Source organism: Ranitomeya variabilis, chromosome 1, assembly GCF_051348905.1.
Source record: "Ranitomeya variabilis isolate aRanVar5 chromosome 1, aRanVar5.hap1, whole genome shotgun sequence".
Lineage (NCBI taxonomy): Eukaryota > Metazoa > Chordata > Amphibia > Anura > Dendrobatidae > Ranitomeya > Ranitomeya variabilis.
The window spans coordinates 314,778,445-314,793,951 of NC_135232.1; the positions used below are offsets into that span (position 1 = coordinate 314,778,445).

At 40.2% G+C, this 15,507-nt stretch overlaps 1 protein-coding gene across 1 annotated transcript in view; it reads left to right on the forward strand.

The window, feature by feature from the left end:
• LOC143816657 (TPR repeat-containing protein DDB_G0287407-like) overlaps positions 1 to 15,507 on the forward strand; it is a 105,439-nt gene that overhangs the window by 51,442 nt on the left and 38,490 nt on the right. Inside the window, exons 10-11 of the mRNA XM_077297314.1 lie at positions 120 to 332; positions 440 to 640. Coding sequence (XP_077153429.1) covers positions 120 to 332; positions 440 to 640 — 414 coding nt within the window. The remainder of the gene's footprint in view (positions 1 to 119; positions 333 to 439; positions 641 to 15,507) is intronic.

The following is a 15,507-nucleotide window of genomic DNA, read 5'->3' on the forward strand; positions in this document are numbered from 1 at the left end:
GGAACCTAGTGGTTATCCATTGCATTGCTGATGGCAGATGTTGTTGCTCACCTGTTTTACTCCTGATTGATTATGGATATTTCTGTTTACCTAATCTGCCCCTTTTCCAAATCATACAGATATTAAGCACTGAGCAACTTCATGAACTTCTGCAAAAATCCTCTTCTACAAACCCTGTGTGGATATCGCTTGCCTGTGAGGAACTCCGTGTGTATGGATCGTTTGAGATGCTGACCAAAAAGATTATTGAATTACCTGACACACTGCAAGGTCTGCTGCAAAGTATCATTCAGAGACTGGTGCAGGAGGACCACAGTAGTCGGGTTAAAAGGGTGAGAAGAATTAGTAGCAATAGTATTAAATATTATGTTTTGCTATTAAAGATCTGATGTCTGGCAAACCCACACAAAGTTGAATGATATGGTCTTTTTCTTTTTAGCTACTTTGTCTGCTGCATTGCTGTCAGGAGGGTGTCGCTGAGCAAGACTTGAAAGGAGCAATGTCTTCTCTAGAAGGTGTCTCAGAAATACCCACCATAGATTGGGCATCGCTTCGCAGAGCTTTGAACTGTCTTCTACGAGTAGGCCGAGATCATAGAGGGAGAGACATTCTTCATTTCTTACACGGCAGTGTAGCAAAGGTAACGTTGGCTATGGATGAAGCTTAATGCCAGATATTTTTTAGTATGTAATCCAAAATTGTGTGCTCCATGTTCTATCCAACTAAATCCATCCTGTCCATTGTCAAGATTTTGGTTATGAACAGATAACCGAAATCTTGGTATACAAATCTTGAAACAAATATCAAATAGAATACAAATTAGATGTATGTCATGATTAAATATGTGTAGTAGCAATACAGATTGCAATGTTATTAACCTGTGCTGTCAGCCAGGAGAATGGCCACCCAATAGGGTCATCTATCTTGGGCAATTAAGCATGACTAGTTGTAAGTGCCTTAATTTAAATTTATGGTGTCAATTTCTTTCTAGAAAATCCTGTACACATCATATTGCCTATCATGACAAATTTAGGTATGTTTAGAAATATTTTCCCGTGGGATAGGGCTAATTATGATTTGTCATAATTTATCATATGCCAACACTTGAAATCCTTAACGTTTACCCTAGACTATGAGAATGCATGATAGGGTAGTGTAAACATTTGTTTGGATACCTATTTCACCGCTATCTGGTGTCCAGTTTGCAGAAATTCATATTTTATTCATATGAAAATTACAATGCGACCTTGTGCCCACCTCCCGTATAGGCAGTATAATTGCATCCAGAGGTTCCCACTTTGCCCTCATTTGGTATTCTCGTTTCAAGCACATTATCCACACTATTGCATCTGGCTTCTAGCTCCCCTCTAACAGTATCATCTTAGCTCAAGCTTACTATATTCATTTCTCTCCACCTTTCCCCCTTCCCTCCCGCAAATATATGCACATCCAGATCTTCTCTTCTGTACAGGGCTACTCCATAAAAATCACTTCTGGAGACCTCCTCTTCACAGTTGGTTGCTAGACCAGATGCTAATGCAGAAAACTGGCAGACAGCTATGAGCCACACATCATAGGCATGCGAGACACATGTGGTTCCTGAACCACAGATGGAGGACCCATGCTCTAAGCCCTGATGTCTTCTTAACCCCTTCATGACCCAGCCTATTTTGGCCTTAATGACCTTGCCGTTTTTTGCAATTCTGACCAGTGTCCCTTTATGAGGTAATAACTCCGGAACGCTTCAACGAATCCTAGCGATTCTGAGATTGTTTTTTTCGTGACATATTGGGCTTCATGTTAGTGGTAAATTTAGGTCGATAATTTCTGAGTTTATTTGTGAAAAAAACGGAAATTTGGCGAAAATTTTGAAAATTTCGCAATTTTCACATTTTTAATTTTTATTCTGTTAAACCAGAGAGTTATGTGACACAAAATAGTTAATAAATAACATTTCCCACATGTCTACTTTACATCAGCACAATTTTGGAAACAAATTTTTTTTTTGCTAGGAAGTTATAAGGGTTAAAATTTGACCAGTGATTTCTCATTTTTACAACAAAATTTACAAAACCATTTTTTTTAGGGACCACCTCACATTTGAAGTCAGTTTGAGGGTTCTATATGGCTGAAAATACCCAAAAGTGACACCATTCTAAAAACTGCACCCCTCAAGGTGCTCAAAACCACATTCAAGAAGTTTATTAACCCTTCAGGTGTTTCACAGCAGCAGAAGCAACATGGAAGGAAAAAATGAACATTTAACTTTTTAGTCACAAAAATGAAATTTTAGCAACAATTTTTTTATTTTCCCAAGGGTAAAAGGAGAAACTGGACCATGGACGTTGTTGTCCAATTTGTCCTGAGTACGCTGATACCTCATATGTGGGGGTAAACCACTGTTTGGGCGCACGGCAGGGCTCGGAAGGGAAGGAGCGCCATTTGACTTTTTCAATGAAAAATTGGCTCCAATCTTTAGCGGACACCATGTCGCGTTTGGAGAGCCCCCGTGTGCCTAAACATTGGAGCTCCCCCACAAGTGACCCCATTTTGGAAACTAGACCCCCAAAGGAACTTATCTAGAAGCATAGTGAGCACTTTAAACCCCCAGGTGCTTCACAAATTGTTCCGTAAAAATGAAAAAGTACTTTTTTTTCACAAAAAAATTATTTTAGCCTCAATTTTTTCATTTTCACATGGGCAACAGGATAAAATGGATCCTAAAATTTGTTGGACAATTTCTCCTGAGTACACTAATACCTCACATGTGGGAGTAAACCACTGTTTGGGCACATGGTAAGGCTCGGAAGGGAAGGAGCGCCATTTGACTTTTTGAATGAAAAATTATCTCCATCGTTAGCGGACACCATGTCGCGTTTGGAAAGCCCCTGTGTGCCTAAACATTGGAGCTCCTCCACAAGTGACCCCATTTTGGAAACTAGACCCCCCAAGGAACTTATCTAGAGGCATAGTGAGCACTTTAAACCCCCAGGTACTTCACAAATTGATCCGCAAAAATGAAAAAGTACTTTTGTTTCACACAAAATTTCTTTTAGCCTCAATTCTTTCATTTTCACATGGGCAACAGGATAAAATGGATCCTAAAATTTGTTGGGCAATTTCTCCTGAGTACGCCGATACCTCATATGTGAGGGTAAACCACTGTTTGGGTGCACGGCAAGGCTCGGAAGGGGAGGCGTGCCATTTGACTTTTTGAATGGAAAATTAGCTCCAATCGTTAGCGGACACCATGTCGCGTTTGGAGAGCCCCTGTGTGCCTAAACATTGGAGCTCCCGCACAAGTGACCCCATTTTGGAAACTAGACCCCCCAAGGAACTTATCTAGATGCATAGTGAGCACTTATAACCCCCAGGTGCTTCACAGAAGTTTATAACGCAGAGCCGTGAAAATAAAAAATAATTTTTCTTTCCTCAAAAATGATTTTTAGCCCAGAATTTTTTATTTTCCCAAGGGTAATAGGAGAAATTGGACCCCAAATGTTGTTGTCCAGTTTGTCCTGAGTACGATGATACCCCATATGTGGGGGTAAACCACTGTTTGGGCGCACGGCAGGGCTAGGAAGGGAAGGCACGCCATTTGGCTTTTTGAATGGAAAATTAGCTCCAATCATTAGCGGACACCATGTCACGTTTGGAGAGCCCCTGTGTGCCTAAACATTGGAGCTCCTCCACAAGTGACCCCATTTTGGAAACTAGACCTCCCAAGGAACTAATCTAGATGTGTGGTGAGCACTTTGAACCCCCAAGTGCTTCACAGAAGTTTATAACGCAGAGCCATGAAAATAAAAAATAATTTTTCTTTTCTCAAAAATGATTTTTTAGCCCAGAATTTTTTATTTTCCTAAGGGTAACAGGAGAAATTGGACCCCAAAAGTTGTTGTCCAGTTTCTCCTGAGTACGCTGATACCCCATATGTGGGGGTAAACCACTGTTTGGGCATATGCCGGGGCTCGGAAGGGAAGTAGTGACGTTTTGGAATGCAGACTTTGATGGAATGGTCTGCGGGCATCATGTTACGTTTGCAGAGCCCCTGATATGCCTAAACAGTAGGAACCCCCCACAATTGACCCCATTTTGGAAACTAGACCCCCCAAGGAACTTATCTAGATGTGTGGTGAGCACATTCAACCCCCAAGTGCTTCACAGAAGTTTACAACGCAGAGCCGTGAAAATAAAAAATAATTTTTCTTTCCTCAAAAAAGATGTTTTAGCAAGCAATTTTTTATTTTCACAAGGGTAACAGGAGAAATTGGACCCCAATATTTGTTGCCCAGTTTGTTTTGAGTGTGCTGGTACCCCATATGTGGGGGTAAACCACTGTTTGGGCGCATGTCAGGGCTCGGAAGGGAAGTAGTGACATTTGAAATGCAGACTTTGATGGAATGGTCTGCGGGCATCACGTTGCATTTGCAGAGCCTCTGATGTGCCTAAACAGTAGAAACACCCCACAAGTGACCCCATTTTGGAAACTAGACCCCCCAAGGAACTTATCTAGATGTGTGTTGAGCACGTTCAACCCCCAAGTGCTTCACAGAAGTTTACAACGCAGAGCCGTGAAAATAAAAAATCATTTTTCTTTCCTCAAAAAAGATGTTTTAGCAAGCAATTTTTTATTTTCACAAGGGTAACAGGAGAAATTGGACCCCAATATTTGTTGCCCAGTTTGTTGTGAGTGTGCTGGTACCCCATATGTGGGGGTAAACCACTGTTTGGGTGGATGTCAGGGCTCGGAAGGGAAGTAGTGACATTTGAAATGCAGACTTTGATGGAATGGTCTGCGGGCATCACGTTGCATTTGCAGAGCCCCTGATGTGCCTAAACAGTAGAAACACCCCACAAGTGACCCCATTTTGGAAACTAGACCCCCCAAGGAACTTATCTAGATGTGTGGTGAGCACGTTCAAGCCCCAAGTGCTTCACAGAAGTTTACAACGCAGAGCCGTGAAAATAAAAAAATCATTTTTCTTTCCTCAAAAAAGATGTTTTAGCAAGCAATTTTTTATTTTCACAAGGGTAACAGGAGAAATTGGACCCCTATATTTGTTGCCCAGTTTGTTGTGAGTGTGCTGGTACCCCATATGTGGGGGTAAACCACTGTTTGGGCGCATGTCAGGGCTCGGAAGGGAAGTAGTGAGATTTGAAATGCAGACTTTGATGGAATGGTCTGCGGGCATCACGTTGCATTTGCAGAGCCCCTGATGTGCCTAAACAGTAGAAACACCCCACAAGTGACCCCATTTTGGAAACTAGACCCCCGATGGAACTTATCTAGATGTGTGGTGAGCACTTTCAACCCCCAAGTGCTTCACAGAAGTTTATAACGCAGAGCCCTGAAAATAAAAAATAATTGTTCTTTCCTCAAAAATTATGTTTTAGCAAGTAATTTTTTATTTTTGCAAGGGTAGCAGGAGAAATTGGACCCCAACAGTTGTTGCCCAGTTTGTCCTGAGTACGCTGGTACCCCAAATGTGGGGGTAAACCACTGTTTGGGCGCACATTGGGGCTTGGAAGGGAGGGAGCACCATTTGACTTTTTGAACGCAAGATTGGCTGGAATCAATGGTGGCGCCATGTTGCGTTTGGAGACCCCTGATGTGCCTAAACAGTGGAAACCCCTCAATTCTAACTTCAACACTAACCCCAACACACCCCTAATCCTAATCCCAACCGTAGCCATAACCCTAATCACAACCCTAACCCCAACACACCCCTAACCACAACCCTAACCGCAACACACCCGTAACCCTAATTCCAACCCTAACCCTAATCCTAACCCTAATCCCAACCCTAACCCTAATCCCAACCTTAACCACAACTGTAACCCCAACACACCCCTAACCCTATCCGTAACCCTAACCACAAGCCTAATCTTAACCCTATTTCCAACCCTAGCCCTATTTCCAACCCTAACTCTAATTCCAACCCTAACCCTAAGGCTATGTGCCCACGTTGCGGATTCGTGTGAGATTTTTCCGCACGATTTTTGAAAAATCTGCAGGTAAAAGGCACTGCGTTTTACCTGCAGATTTACAGCAGATTTCCAGTGTTTTTTTGTGCGGATTTCACCTGCGGATTCCTATTGAGGAACAGGTGTAAAACGCTGCGGAATCCGCACAAAGAATTGACATGCTGCGGAAAATACAACGCAGCATTTCTGCACGGAATTTTCTGCACCATGGGCACAGCGGATTTGGTTTTCCATAGGTGTACATGGTACTGTAAACCTGATGGAAAACTGCAACGAATTCGCAGCGGCCAATCCGCTGCCGATCCGCAGCCAAATCCGCTGCGGATCCGCGGCCAATCCGCTGCGGATCCGCGGCCAATCCGCTGCGGATCCGCAGCCAAATCCGCACATGCCATAACCCTAACCCTACCCCTAACCCTAACCCTACCCGTAACCCTAACCCTACCCCTAACCCTACCCCTAGTTCTAACCCTAACCCTAGTGGAAAACGAAAAAAAAAATAAAAAAAAATATTTTCTTTATTTTATTATTGTCCCTACCTATGGGGGTGATAAAGGGGGGGGTTATTTATTATTTTTTTTATTTTGATCGCTGTGATAGAACCTATCACAGCGATCAAAATGCACTTGTAAGGAATCTGCCGGCTGGCAGATTCGGCGGGCGCACTGAGCATGCGCCCGCCATATTGGAAGATGGCGGCGCCCAGCGAGGAGACGTACGGACACCGGGAGGATCGGTAAGTATGAAGGGGTGGTGGGGGGGTGGATTGGAGCACAGGGGGGGTGATCGGACCACAGGGGGGGTGAATACAAACAAGGAGGGAGCGGACAGGAGGACGGGGGAGCCGGCAGGCGGACGGAGGGGACCGGACCCCATAACGGAGGACTGGGGGGGCGATCGGTGGGTGTGGGGGGGGTCACTTAAGTATTTCCAGCCATGGCCGATGGTATTGCAGCATCGGCCATGGCTGGATTGTAATATTTCACCAGTTTTTTAGGTGAAATATTACAAATCGCTCTGATTGGCAGTTTCACTTTCAACAGCCAATCAGAGCGATCGTAGCCATGGGGGGGTGAAGCCACCCCCCCTGGGCTGAAGTACCACTCCCCCTGTCCCTGCAGATCGGGTGAAATTGGAGTTAACCCTTTCACCCGATCTGCAGGGACGCGATCATTCCATGACGCATACGCTGCGTCATAGGTCGGATTGGCACAGACTTTCATGACGCAGCGTATGCGTCAAAGGTCGGGAAGGGGTTAATCCACACTGGAAAACAGAACAGCTCACCACACCTGCAACATTAACATTCTGGGTGCTCGACATCCTGAGTGGGCATGAATATAAATGCAACATAACATCCTCTTACGCTTTTTGGAATGAAATTCTTTAATTATAGTTGTGATTAAAGGGAACCTGTCATCCCGTTTTTTGAAGATGAGCTAAAAATAGCGTTAAATAGGGGCAGAGCTGGTCGTTACATTAGTGTCTTTGTGTGCCTTTATTACCTACCTATGCTGCCGAAATACCTTTGTAAAGTCGCCGCTTTCTGCTGTCACTCACGCTGGTCTGGTCCTATGGGCGTGGTGACAGCGCTGTTTCTCCCTCAGAATCCTGCTCATCATTACGTTGGTGGCGTAGTGGTGTGCGCATGTCCAAAGAGAATATCCACTGCCCAGGAGATGAAAAACAGCGCGATCTGCGCTATTCAGCCGTTTACCGGTGGGCGTGGCCATCTTTCCTGTGGCCACGCGTGCGCAGATAGAGCGCTCTGCTGCCCGGGGCTTCAGGAAAATGGCCGCCGCGATCTCCATCTGCGCACGCGCGGAATCCCGCGGCCATTTTCCTGAAGCCCCGGGCAGCAGAGCGCTCCATCTGCGCATGCGCGGCCACAGGAAAGATGGCCACGCCCACCGGTAAACGGCTGAATAGTGCAGATCGCGCTGTTTTTCATCTCCTGGGCAGTGGATATTCTCTTTGGACATGCGCACACCACTACGCCACCATGTTAAATATGCTTATTTTGCACATTTATTTAATCAAGGCTATTCACCAGGTGTATTACTCTTAAAGAAAAATGTCATGATATTCTCATGAAAAAGGTAGTGGTTTATTGAATTTCCACAGAATAACCATATTGCAGTAAGACATAAAAATAGACGAAATAGTTACGGACAGATTGTCCATGTGTAGATATCAGCATTTGATACTCAGCTTTCTCGAAGTTTGAATGGTAAAAGCAGTCTGTCTGTGTGAAGTCTGAAGTTTGAAGGTCTTCATGGCTACTGCTGCCAGCTGTCCTTCCTTGTGACTTGTCAGATATCCATGGAGAATGATGTGAAGGCGGGAGGTGACAGTCCCACGTGACAAAAGGCCCCCCACACCCTCCTAAGAGACGCTTATATATCTTCTCTACGGATCACGTGTTCCCTGTATATGGAGTTGACTTATACATACACAAAAATAGCTCTTTGTACTGTCAGCAAGAAGCGATGTGCACTGTACTGCATCGAGACCAAGAATAAGTCAATTAATTAATATTTAACAATTCCCCTTTTGAGGGTGACAGACATTCATTGATTGGAACCCTCAAATTAAATATATTAATAAGATCTTCTTTTCTTCTTCTTTGGCAAAATAATTTAGTGTTCAGAATATCAATAATAATAATAATATTGTTATATGTACTCAATAATATAATGTTATGTAAATTCATGTTATGGTAAGCCGTGACTAATATTCATATAAAATATATAATTATACTTCCCTATATCTACTTGAAGCATCTCAGGTCTGATGTCATCCGATGTCATCTGGTCTTCATCTTGATGTCTTCTTCTTGGTTCTTTTTAAACAATATTTATTATAATTCTTTTGAAATAGATGATAGCATGTAGATATTGTAGAGACTGTGTGTCATGTGTCAATCAAAGTCCACAAATTCAAATGTTGATAAGAAAACAAAGTTCATAGATGAGATGTAGCTGTAATATCTGTGCAGTGTCACCTTTAAAAACCTGGACTTACATTGGCTCTCCTTGGATATTTCTGGAATCCTTCTATATCATCCGCACTGGTCTTGGAACAGGTGACATCTGTGGTCGGCACAGCAAGGGATACATTGACTCTTCCCTGCTAAACATAGCACCATAACCAGTCCTTAGTGCACAGGACACATGTCAGGGTTGTAGCGTCCTGACAATTACCTGATTGTTCACCAGCTTTCATGGAAGTCTTATAGGTGATAGGAAACCACTGGAATGTAATAACACAGTTCATCTTAGCGTCATAGGATCAACGTCCCCTTCGTGGTTGGCAGGTAGGATATTGTACTCATATTTGTCAGTGATGGATGTTGTAGTTGTGAGTGGTGACATGAATTGTATTTGACACAGTCTATTATTATTCAGAAATCATAGCATTGTTACCTTGTGGAACTTCTAGATAACGTCTTTTTCTTCTTGTAACTTTTAATTGAATATAAAAATATGAAAAGTCTTTATTAACGTAACTTTCGGTATCTTGATTGAAGTCTTCATTCCCTATTCTATACCAAATCTGGTAATTTTCCTAACTTATAATATCATAGCTTACCATAGCAATCAATAATATCCATATAATTATTAAATTATATTAATATGGAATTCATATTTGGGAAAATAAAATAATAATAATAATGATAATATATTATTAACCATATTCTTCATGTGATAGGACATTTTTATGTCATGGGTGTAATTTCTTTTTGGACCCATAGATGTCAGTGTGTCTTTTATGTAACAAGTGTTGATATTACTAAAACTTTATTAATAAACTATAACCAATAATATGTAAGAATGTGTAGCCATGAACCAAAATAAGAATATATATATGAATAAATGAATAAGTGAAAGAATTGTTGTATTTAACTCAGAATTGAAACATTTCTTATATAATGAAACCATATGATCACTATATTTGTATTAGACATTACTTTATTAAATATTGATTTTTCTTTTTGAGATAAAAAATGAAAATTGAGAATAAAAATTGAAGAAAAAGTGAAAAATGAAAAATAAAAATTGAGAATAAAAATTGAAGAAAAAGTGAAAAATGAAAAGTGGAAAATAAAAATGAAAATAAAAATAAAAATCAGGCCTTTATATGTTGATGATAAATGCAAAGGTTATGTCTCAATAACACATTCCCTTTAATATTTCCATTATCTAGATTTTGTCATAACCTTGGATTACCAAAATATTGAAATTATGCAGATTCGCATATAATAACCTTCATTAGAGAAAAAAATGACTTTTATAATACTTATTGTATTGTACCCAATAATACCTTATTAATTTTTCTTTTTTATTAAAATGTGTGAAAAAGAGGTATTGATGAAATGTGATGATGTAATCTGGATCAAAAACACATTTCCCCCTTAATATCAAAAAATATTATTTTATGAAAAAATTAATTTGTAAAAACCAAAATTAAAAATAATCAATTTTATAACTGTCAGATCAGCTTGTGCCATATATTTGTTTGAAAATGGGTATCCATTTATGTAATAAAAAAAAAACACTAGATATCATAAAATTATAATTTATAAAAATTATTCTAAATGTAGATTTTTCCTTGATAAACCTTATTGATGTGTGATTGCACTTATTCACTATTAACTAAATCAATAAATAATAATTACTAAAGAAATATATATATATATATATATTGAGTAAATAATATTTAAATATATCTTAATATTCTAATAATTTAAGTGAATCTTATTTTCTCTTACACACAAGGTTGTTTTTTCTTTCTCTCTAAATACCATAAGTCATGAGGCCTCTCACATACCATACATTCCACTCTTACATTAAGTGCACTTAGCAGCTGCTCATCTGTCATGTGTCACTCAAACTATGACTCACATATAAAAGTTAACAATATATATTTTACATACAAAGAACATGTATAGTAACCCAAAATATTGTGTTCTAATTATCAATCAATGCGCATTGTATACTATTAAATTTAGTATTCTAATATTTATTTGAATATTCCCCAAATATTATCTACAGTAACGCTATGTTCTATCCTATGGATAAGACTCATCTGTAAGAAACAAGGGTATCTGTTCCACAGCTATTTCTGGCACAGGACCTGGAACTTCTAAAGTTTCTTCTTACAGCTTTAAATTGAAACAAGAGTGTGACCTGTCGCGCCATGCAGTGAAGGAAAAAAACTACATTATTTCCATGCAAAGGAAAAAAAACAAGTTTTTAGTTTATTAGTTATGTATTATTTTTTTATTATGTGTTAAATATATACAATCATGCAGTTATTATAGCTTCCTGTGTAAATAAAACATACATTCATGTAAGAAGTTTTTTTGTTCAATTCCTGTTTTGAAATGAAAGCTCTAAGGAAGAATAAAAGATAACGGTTAATTTCATATTTATTTAAAAACAAAATAATTTAAATATGTTATACATATGTATATATTTAATATATGTAATTAATGTAATTCTAAGTATTATTACTGGAATAAATTTTTATTATTTCTCTATACATATAAAAATACAGTTAATATAATCTCTACTTATACAAATATGCTACAGTACTTACTGTATACTATATTAATATATATAACTGCAGAAATATATTGTATAAAATAATTACATATTAACAAATAATACATTGTATAACTCCCCTACACATCATATAATTGATTACATTTTTATCCAATTCCTAACCCAAAATTTACCTCTCTGTCAATAATCTGTTGACAAGCACTATTTAATAAAATCATCTTTAAACTTATGAGCTGAGATAATGGAGTGTTCAGCTGAGCAGGCCCTGGGATACTCACTTGTTTCCATCTGTCAATTTCCGCCATTTTTACAGGGAGATCTGACCCTTCAGCTTTTAACCCTTTCAGTGCAGCTTCAGTGGAAGACTCATAGGGTTTGTAGCAAATATGTACTGTATTTTCTGGCGTATAAGACTACTTTTTAACCCCTGAAAATCTTCTTAAAAGTCGGGGGTCGTCTTATACGCCGGGTGCCGTCTTGTACGCCGAGTGCAGACACCAATGTGTATATGGTGGGTGGGGGGGAGAGGTCCCGATGATGAAGAGGGGGGCGTCTCACAGGAAAGTGTGAGTGGAGTATCCCCCATTACCTCATTGTAGCTGCAGCATGGGGTCTCTGTGCTGGGGAGAGGCGGCAGCTGCTGCTCCTCTTTGTGCCGCATGGGTGCTGTGCTGTGGGGCAGTGGCTGCCGCCGCTCCCCAGCACCCCACACTGCAGCTACAATGAGGTAATGGGGGATACTCCACTCACACTTTCCTGTGAGATGCCCCCTCTTCGTCATCAGGACCACTCCCCCCCAAAAGGCACATTAGTCACCGGCCCTATAAGACGACATACGGCGTATAAGAAGACCCCCGACTTTTAAGAAGATTTTATATTTTAACTGGAAAAGTTGGGGGGTCGTCTTATACGCCCAGTCGTCTTATATGCCGGAAAATACGGGTAATTTTCTTCGTACTTCATAGATTTGATTTTGGGTCAATTTTGGAGATTTTGATTTTGGCTTCTCATAAGATATAATTCTGTCTGATTTAAAAACCTTAGTATGATTTGTTTTCCTTTCAAGATTCTCATGTTTTCTAGAAAATTCAAGGGATTGCGCACATTCATATAAAGAATCTTTCTGTGACGCAATAACACGAGATACAGGATTTAGGAATCTAAATTTGTTTACAAAACAATTTATCATTGATTTTTTATTCAAATTTGTACTGATCAGTCTGTAAACCCTTTCAAAAATGGACATGAATGTAAAAGTACATTCTTTCCGGCCAATCCTCAATTTTAGAAGAATATCAAGATCTGGATAATTTTCTTGTAATCCACAAAATATCAAAATTTTTAATCTTTCTACATCAGTCATTTCTTCATGGAATTCTTCATCCTGCATTTTTAATGAGAATTTCCTGATAAAAGTTACTGGAAGCCAAATTTTAAACAACCAATTCTTCTCAATATTAGTTAAATTAAACTTATCGGCAAAACTTTCAAAAATCTCTGAATTTCTGCACACATCGATTTTGTCATCATATGCAGGAATGATTTTACATAATTTTAACAAAGTCTTCCTAGATTTAGTTTGGAATTGGGCCTCTGAGCCGTCTTCTATTTTTAGTGGCCCTTGTACATCTGTCCCTCGTACATCATCTTTGTCAGTTGTCATATCTCCTACGTGTCCTCCATCTTGTTTTTCATCATGAGGCACAAAGTCACCTTGGGTGGTCATAACAGACATGTGCGTCACTTCTTCCTCTTCCTCACTCTTTACAATACAGTCAATCTTGGGAACATCATTAATTTCCATTTCCTTAGAAATTCTTTCTACACAATCTTTTTTGGACTTCTCTGTAACAAACTCATGAAATACATTAACCATATGTAATATATTTTTCAGTTGCTCTTTTTCTTTTTTCCTAGATACTAGCTTAGAATCTAACTTTAAATTTGCGATTCTGCATTCCGCAAATAAAGAAAGCCAAAATATTTCTACACTAGATCTGTACAAACTTACAAATTCTATCTGACTTGATTTAGCATAAGAATTAATCAAATTCATTGTCTTACCTTGAAATCTCAGCTTGTAGTTCTTTTGCTGGGCTCCGGACTTCACTTCACCACAGCTATTTTCAGCACGTCTATTTTCAGCACGTCCGGCACTTGTAGTACTCCTACTACTTGTCAATTCATCTGACACCCGTTAGTCTCTGTAATTCGTAGGTTCTTCTTGTGAGATCTTTGTGACTTGAAGTTTTGAAGTGGAATTCCTGAAAACTTGCACAAAATCTAGCTTCTTCTATGTTCCCCCTGTGGAAGGTGAAGGAAATCCACGCAAAAATAGCACAAAAATCAAAACTGGCTGGCTTCGGCGATGTTAAATATGCTTATTTTGCACATTTATTTAATCAAGACTATTCACCAGGTGTATTACTCTTAAAGAAAAATGTCATGATATTCTCATGAAAAAGGTAGTGGTTTATTGAATTGTCCACAGAATAACCACATTGCAGTAAGACATAAAAATAGACGAAATAGTTACGAACAGATTGTCCATGTATAGATATCAGCATTTGATACTCAGCTTTCTCGAAGTTTGAATGGTAAAAGCAGTCTGTCTGTGTGAAGTCTGAAGTTTGAAGGTTTTCATGGCTACTGCTGCCAGCTGTCCTTCCTTGTGACTTGTCAGATATCCATGGAGAATGATGTGAAGGTGGGAGGTGACAGTCCCACGTGACAAAAGGCCCCCCACACCCTTCTAAGAGACGCTTATATATCTTCTCTACGGATCACGTGTTCCCTGTATATGGAGTTGACTTATACATACACAAAAATAGCTCTTTGTACTGTCAGCAAGAAGCGATGTGCACTGTACTGCATCGAGCCAAGAATAAGTCAATTAATTAATATTTAACACACCAACGTAATGATGAGCAGGATTCTGGGGGAGAAACAGCGCTGTCACCACGCCCATAGGACCAGACCAGCGTGAGTGACAGCAGAAAACGTCGACTTTACAAAGGTATTTCGGCAGCATAGGTGGGTAATAAAGGCACACAAAAGACACTAATGTAACGCCCAGCTCTGCCCCTAGTTAACGCTATTTTTAGCTCATCTTCAAAAAACGGGGTGACAGGTTCCCTTTAAGGAATTTAATTCTGAAACGCATAACAAGATATTCTGGTGCATATTTTTACAGGTTATCTATGCACTTGATTTTTGAATTAAGTACAAGAATTCATCCTGGGGGACGGAGTGCCCCTTTTCTTCAGTTCCATTGATGTCCTCTCTTAGTTACAAAGTGGAGATACCAATCCTACTGACACTAGACTGCTTCTGAAAGTATAATAAAAAAATAGATTTACCTTTTTCCTTCAAGAGACATCCATACATCCCTGGGACTTATTTACCTGTGCTGTATGGATCCGTCTGGCGATTGTCCCAGCATCTGTGCACACACGATCACCGCCTTGTGTCAGCACTTTAACCCTCTAAATCAGGGGTGGGGAACCTCCAGCCCGCAGGCCACGGTGACATTTCATGCGGCCCGCGGGCAGGTCCCCGGAGTCCGCAATGCTCGGGCGGCAGCCGTAACCTTCCAGCTGCTGACCCTTTAACCCCCAAGTGCACACAGCGGTCATTACAGAATGCTGCCTGCACATGAATGATGATGTCATTGGGATGGGCGGGGTTAGTGCCAGGGTAGGCAGGGTTAGCGCCCAATGCTCTCCCATCCTCTTTTCCCAGAAGAGGAGCTGCTGCCAGAGAGTCCAGAGCAATCTCTGTGTCAGCAGCTCAGTGCCTGTCGGCTGGTAATTTATTTTTCTGGTGATTTGTCACTTTCTGCTGGTGATCTGTGCCCCTCAGCTATGTGCCCCAATGTAATCTGTTTCCCCCAACTATATGCCCCCCCTGTGATCTCTGCGCCTCCCAGCTATGTGCCCCCATGTGCTCTCTG